This window comes from Sinocyclocheilus anshuiensis, unplaced genomic scaffold (assembly GCF_001515605.1).
Source record: "Sinocyclocheilus anshuiensis isolate Anshui unplaced genomic scaffold, SAMN03320099.WGS_v1.1 scaffold330, whole genome shotgun sequence".
In the NCBI taxonomy this organism is placed as follows: domain Eukaryota; kingdom Metazoa; phylum Chordata; class Actinopteri; order Cypriniformes; family Cyprinidae; genus Sinocyclocheilus; species Sinocyclocheilus anshuiensis.
The window spans coordinates 1,673,331-1,680,644 of record NW_015547689.1 but is presented as its reverse complement, the minus strand read 5'-3'; the positions used below and the strand labels follow the sequence as shown (position 1 = coordinate 1,680,644).

The window sequence follows — 7,314 nt, the reverse complement described above, 5'->3', positions numbered from 1 at the left end:
AGCGCGAAGTTGATGTATTTCCTCAGCGACCAGCACGGATCAGCTCTAGGCATGACGAAGCGGATGTAGTCCTCTTTTGGAAGGCCAAACAAAGTAGTTTCGCTTTCACAACGAAACACACAGCGCCTTCACGACATGGCGGTGGCGGCAGCAACAACAATACTACAGTGAGAATAAAAGTTACGCCTTCTTTCTTTGTGTGAACATTTGGGCGGCGTTATGCAAATCTTCCCACATCGTGACGTAGACATGTGGGGGCGTGTTAGAACGAGCTGTTTTAGGTAGGCGTGGTTGACTCTTAACTTTTATAAAGAATATCTCTTTAAAGTTGCAAAGACTAAAGTCTCAAATCCACAGATCTTCTTTATGCACCAAGAGCTTGTAACACTCCAAAGAGAAACGAAAAATTGAAATCGCATCATATGACCCCTTTAATCCATTTTCAAATGATTTCAAATTTCTTAAATATTAATTAAAATAAATAAAATTATATCAGCTTTAGGCTATATGGGCCACCCTGCTATCCAAGATATCGGCATCGGCTGTCAAAAAAACTATATTGGTCGACCACTAATTTTCTCCAGTCTTTTAACACAAACACTAAATGCTATTTGATTTGTTGTGATTAAAACCCTTTTTGATTGGTAAATATGTGCAGCTAATAAAAAAAAAAAAACAACTACACTTACACGCTGTAGTGTGTAAAATGTCTTTTAGACTATAACTTACTGAATTATGCTATCAGAGAGCACCAGTCCTTCGAGACTGAGATTCTGTAGATGTTTGCAGCGTGACAGGATGTCTTCGAGAACAGACGTCTCCACTGTGCAGTTTGATAAATCCAGATGTTGGACACGAAGTTTCCTGTAATTCAAAATGCACTAAATTTACAAACGTAAGATGCCAACAACAGCACCACTTACAAAACATGACTTTATCGTGGCACTGTGAAAACACGCATTACTCACTGGGCACTTTTAAAGCTGGATTGACCGATGCAGGTGTGTGGACAGCGCAGCCTCAAGGCTCCAGCTGAGAGAACCTGCCCAAGCTCAGCATCTAACTGAGACTTTCCCACCAGGTCCACACTGTGCCACAGAGATTCATCAAACCTACAGATGCACAATTTTGACTATTATTATTTGCATCACAGGTGATCAGTGGTCTTCCAAACTTCCAACTTTGTAAGAAAAGTGTATGAATAACTTACGCTAAACAATGCCAGCGCTTGCAGACCCGTGATGTCCGGAGGAGATCTTGCAGTGAGAGACGAGACAGGATTCCCAGCAATAGCTCATCAGGCAGACTGTCCAAACACAAGCCTGCTGAGGGACAAACAAGTTAACAAATTAGACTCTCTACTGCCCATACAAGGCCATGTTATCTCTTATAAGCAATTATAATTCCAACTATTAACTAATAAATGTCAACTAAATTATCTGGAGAAACAGTAAGTGGCCACCAAAGTGGAAGTTTACAAGGTATTGCTAAGTTGTTTGTTCATGCATCTATGTCCCATGTTCCCTTTACATCTTTTACACACACACAAAATATGTATTTACAATCAGATATACAGTACTGCATTAAACCTGTAAAGCTTTACCTATGAAATACGCAGAAAAATCTATTACTTTAATAAGGTTCACAGAAACTTTAGACAAAAACACAAACAAAAAAAGAAAATCCGTTTTAAAATTTTCGATTTTTGTTTTGTATCATATTTGATGCATCAGGCTTTTATGGCTCATACAGTTTAATATAGTTAGAAAATGGATCTCACACTTGAATTATATTCAGAGGCCCAAAATAAATCAAAACAAAATTATGCAATTTGGTGCAGATGTTATGTTGCCAAAAAGTATGTTATGTAAAATTCTTGTAATGTAAAACAATAAGATTTTTTTTATAAAAGACTACTTGCATAAAATACATATATAGTAACAAATGATATTTCTATCTTCCAATAATATGACTTGGTAATATGACATTTTGAAGCTTAGTTTTATGATCAAAGCTCTGTAGTTTTTATTGTGGGGGCAAAACAAATAATGCAATACAATACAATGATAATTGAGAGATGTAGAAATAAACTGTTCTCAAAAGCCTGGTGTATTATATTTGCATATTAAAATGATATTTCTGAAAAATTATGTATGGATAAGTAAACCAAAGTTGCTTCAGACTATTAAATGTTGACATCTTTTTTGAAATAATAATAAGAGTTATGTTTACTTAAAATAAATAAATAATTAAATTATAGATAAATAATTATTTTCAAATTTTACAGCAATAAGACAAAACCTGAAGGTGGACATTTTTACAATTACACTAAAACACCAATTTTCCTTACTTAAAAAAAAAAGTATGAACCAATAATCAGAGGGTAGAAGGCATGTAGTAGATTATGTACAACAGGTTTTTCAGCAAAACTGAGATCATGATAGAAATGCATGCATCAAACATAATACAGAAGGCTTTACTGGGTTCAGTTTCTCAAGTCACAAACCTGACGATTCTCTTCTTTTCCTGGGACGTCTGGCAAGAACAAATGCGTTTTCTTCATTTTCTTTCCCTTTTGCACAAGTCAGTATCTTTTTGTGTGGGGGTGACCACTGCTGGATGAGCTCGTTCGGAGTGTTCTCGGTGTCTAGACCCCCACTGCAGGAGGGCCGCTTTTTCCATTTACTCCTCTGAGGCCTGCACAGGGATCCCTCCAAATTCTCACTCAGTTCTTGAAACGGTCTACATAAAAACAAGAAAAACGTTAAGCAACAGCAACACCACCATTGCGTGTTGTTATAAGGATATACAAAGGTATAACAGCACAAAGCAATATGAAACAATAACCGCGATCTCCCAAACCTAAGGTTAAACAGTCCTCATTAAATAAGTTCAACCTAAAACAATCTTAGAAAAAGCGTAACTTCTCACTACACAATATGCAATATCTAATAACACATTGACAACAACCGTTTTTGATTGTTTCTAACTTGCACTGTAAACTGCAAGCTCACTTCATAAGTTCTGTGATGCACGCCATTTGTCGCGAGCTACCCCTATACCAAAAATGGCCTCCATACTAACTTGTGTTTCCGAAAAACTAAACTATATATTAACTAATGACACCATTAAAAAGATTTACGGAGCTTGCAAAATTTAGATTTGCTTAAATAAATACATTAGTGAAAAAAAAAAAATCGAACTATGGCGCGCGCCAACAGCACATTCGACTAAATGCATTTTTAAAAAAGCGTCCCGCCGGTCTATGCACAACCGATCTAAACTCATGTTTTAACAGGTAAGTTTATTATTGTCCTCAGTGTTTTTTATAATACACCAACAAGTTATAGAACTTACAAAATGCACCAAAGTGGAGGGAGAATCCAAAGGCAACGTTAGTAGCCTGACTTATACAGAAAAACACTCACATCAATTAATTTTAGGAAAACACGCGCAATGTAAACAAACAATACTTGAGGTTTAGTAAATAAAAAGAGCCTATTACCGTTCGTTTGACATCCTGACTTTGTACTGTTATTAGAAGTATTCACTTCTGCAAACTTTCAGATGCAGCAAGGCTTCTCTTGTGCTGCGCGCAGGCTGGCGGCGCATTTAAACCTGCCTCTGGACCGCCTGTTCTGCTGCGATGCCATTGGTTTCCAATGTAGGTCGACGGAAGTGATGCATTTCTGACCAAGTTTACGGAGGAGTATCGACTTGCCGCCCTCTACTGTGGAGGACTAAACACACCATATGACTCTACAGTACACACACCAAAACATGGAGTCATGCAAAAATTAAGTCACTTTCATCCCAAACGTAAAATTCAAAACGCATTCTAATTAAAAAAATGTACTTGATGCACCAAACCATACAATACATGCAGGCCTAAACATTTATTTACCAGTAAAATAATGGCTGACATTACTTGGAAAGACTTTCAAGGTGTATTTTATAACAGATAAAATACAATCATGCCTCAAACATGATTTTTGTAGCTGCTGTGCTAAGAAGTGGGTAACTAAATAGACCAATTTCTGTGTTTGCAAAAAGTGATGACGTTTTTTATGGGCGGGGCCTATCTGGTGGCAGAAAATTGCCGTTTTAAAGTAGCAATCTATGGAAACCATGGAATAAAAGAATAAAAAAGTTATTTTGAGTTTATATTTCAAAATTCTGACTTTTAATTTTTTTGCAATTCCGAAATTATATCTCACAATTATGATACAAAAAAATCAACTCATCATTCTCTTTTTTCCCCCCTCGACTCAGAATCACGAGTTTATTTTTAAATGCCACACTTTTGGCTTTTTCTCCCTCAGAATGACAAACTCGCAATTGTTGATTTAAATCAAGTTATAAAGTCTGAACTAGGAGATATAATTTTGCATTTGCAAGAAAAAATGTCAGAATTGTGAGATAAAATAGGTAAATATTATGTCAAATGTTTTAGGTTTAAATAATAGGCTATGCTGTAACTGTAGGGCTAATACATTATGTCCCCTATGAACTGCATATGTGAATATTATGTAGACCTATTGTTAAATTATATATTATATATTGATATAAATCAAATTTATGCTTTAAAAGGAGGGTAATCATAGCAGGTTTCATCCATAGTCTGTCTGTCTAAAAGTCTGCGTTTAGCTTCAAATGGATTCTTTTGATGACAGTATTCTATAAAAATGTATTTGCATTCCGATTCTGACATCTAAAGGCACTACAATACATTTTTTCTCTTATTCCATGGATTTTTACCTGTTTCCCTCCACTTGATACCAGTGTTTTTCTGCCACTACAATGCAAGTACAAGTGACGTCTACTGCAAATTGGTCTATTGCAAAAAGAATCCAAGTAGTCCTTATATAGCAACTTGTAACCAACTCAGAGAGAGAGAGAGAGAAATACATTATCCATGCACTTTACCGCAGTAGTGTAATCCTTAGAGTTTGCTGCCTAGAAACCTGTGGCTTTGCAGGTCTGCATGTCACATCTGCAAAGGCTTTGTTCTACTGCACCAGTCCTTCCTGCTGATAAAGCCTAAACGTAGTGCATATACAGTACATAAGCAAGCAAGGCTGTTTTCCATATTTGGAGTATCTGTACCAGCTGCAGAACCAGTAATGTGACCTAAAAGAAGAATTGAAAAAAAAAAGACATCATAGACACAGACCATTTTCTCTGTCTGTTTACAAAGAAAAAATAAAATCAACTTTGCATGCATCATAGAGACACCACAAAATATCACTATATCAAGTCACTATATCACTATATCATGACTGAAGAATTTCAGTCAGGTTTCAGGCCCCATCATAGCACAGAAACTGCACTTGTTAAAATTAAAAATGACTTGCTTCTTCCGTCAGACCAAGGCTGCATCTCATTGCTAGTTTTAATTTATCTTAGTGCTGCGTTCGGCAAAATAGATCATGACATACTCATAGATCGATTACAAAACTATACAGGTATTCAAGGCAAGGCTTTAAGATGGTTTAGATCCTACCTGTTCGATCGCTACCACTTTATTTAAATGGGGAGTCATCTCAATTAATTCCAGTGAAGTGCCACAAGGATCTGTCCCAGGTCCTCTGCTATTTTCAATATACATGTTACCCCTTGGTAATATTATTAGAATATACGGAATTAGTTTCCATTGTTATGCTGATGATACTCAACTATATATCTCAACAAGACCAGATGAAACTTCTAAACTAAGCTAACAGAGTGTATTAAAAATGTAAAAGATTGGATGACCAATAATTTTCTCCTACTGAATTCGGACAGAGATATTACTTATTGGACCAAAAAGCAGTACACAGAATCTCTACAAGATTCAATTTGCAACTAGACGGATGTAGGCTACTGTTACTTCCTCTACAGTCAAAAATCTGGGTGTTACATTAGATAGCAACTTGTCTTTTGAAAATCATATTTCCCATGTTACAAAAACAACATTCTTCCATCTTAGAAACATTGCCAAGCTACGAAACATGTTACCTGGTTCTGATGCAGAAAAGCTAGTTAATGCATTCATTAGTGGTGGAGGTAACGAATTACAACTACTCACAGTACTGTAATTAAGTAGCTTTTTCGGGTACTTGTACTTTTTTTAGTATATTTTTTAAAGCTGTACCTTTACTTGTACTTAAGTACAAATTAAGCAAAATAATCTACTTTCCCATGTTACAAAAACAACATTCCTCCATCTGAGAAACATTGCCAAGCTACGAAACATGTTACCTGGTTCTGATGCAGAAAAGCTAGTTAATGCATTCATTAGTGGTGGAGGTAACGAATTACAACTACTCACAGTACTGTAATTAAGTAGCTTTTTCGGGTACTTGTACTTTTTTTAGTATATTTTTTAAAGCTGTACCTTTACTTGTACTTAAGTACAAATTAAGCAAAATAATCTACTTCGTTACTTTTAAATCATAGTTCGTTACTGAGTACGCCCACAATTTTAATTGATATTCAAACCTTTGACGGCACTTCAGTAGCCGATAACTGATAACTTCAGGAGATAGATAAAGATATCCGACAGTAAACGGACCAATAAAAGCCCTGATATCTGAACCGGCCACTCCGATATTGCTTGTGCGCAGACTGTGCAATCGCGATCTCTCCTTGCTTTTAAAGTAGAAATTAATTCTCTTTGCTCCTGGATTCAACTGTCAAAAGTTATCAACCATTCAGAATAGATCCACGCTTTAACGATGAAAATCCTACTGGAAATTGTATTGGATGTAAGTGAAATGCACCAGAAAGTCTTTCAACAATCAAAGATGGAACTTTCATTTCTTTACAATGTAAGTTTATGCTAAAATGTTTTGGAATGGGATATTTGTATGATTTGTACATATAAATATCCTAGTCTGCCTAACTGCATCACTACATTGTACAGTCATTACAGGTCAAAGCCATCTGATGTTCTATTTATCTAAATAAATAGGCCTAACATATATGGCTCTTAAATCACTGCTTATAACAATTCAGTGGTGTCATATTTCGGAGACCTCGACAGAATTGAGGTCATTTGTTTTATAATTTTATTACTGAATGTGTACTTGTCTTTTTTTGCAAATTCAATTCAGTTTGAAATCAAATTTGAAATCAAGCTTCCTTGTGCTGTAAGCTTTTGCAACAAAGTTACCTTATTTTAAAGACACAAATACACAGAATGAGCAAATGTTTAAGATTGAGATTTTTGTAATGGTAATTGATCAATATTTATATGTATGTAAATAAAAGCCTATATTAAAATCTGTTCATCATATAAGCAAATGTCTTTTTAGAAGACTTGGATTAAACCAA

General features: G+C 35.5%; 1 protein-coding gene across 2 annotated transcripts in view; it reads right to left on the bottom strand.

Moving 5' to 3' along the window:
• The window catches only part of LOC107703541 (S-phase kinase-associated protein 2-like), a 20,693-nt gene extending 16,973 nt beyond the window's left edge, over nt 1-3,720 (bottom strand). Inside the window, exons 1-5 of one of the 2 annotated variants that reach the window (XM_016506212.1) lie at nt 3,506-3,720; nt 2,507-2,742; nt 1,211-1,325; nt 969-1,112; nt 730-864 (exon numbers count right to left, since the gene is read on the bottom strand). In XM_016506212.1, the coding sequence (XP_016361698.1) occupies nt 730-864; nt 969-1,112; nt 1,211-1,325; nt 2,507-2,742; nt 3,506-3,519 (644 nt within the window). In that variant the 5' untranslated portion in view covers nt 3,520-3,720. The remainder of the gene's footprint in view (nt 1-729; nt 865-968; nt 1,113-1,210; nt 1,326-2,506; nt 2,743-3,505) is intronic. The other variant, XM_016506213.1, reaches the window with a different exon arrangement.
• Nucleotides 3,721-7,314: the final 3,594 nt, after the last annotated feature.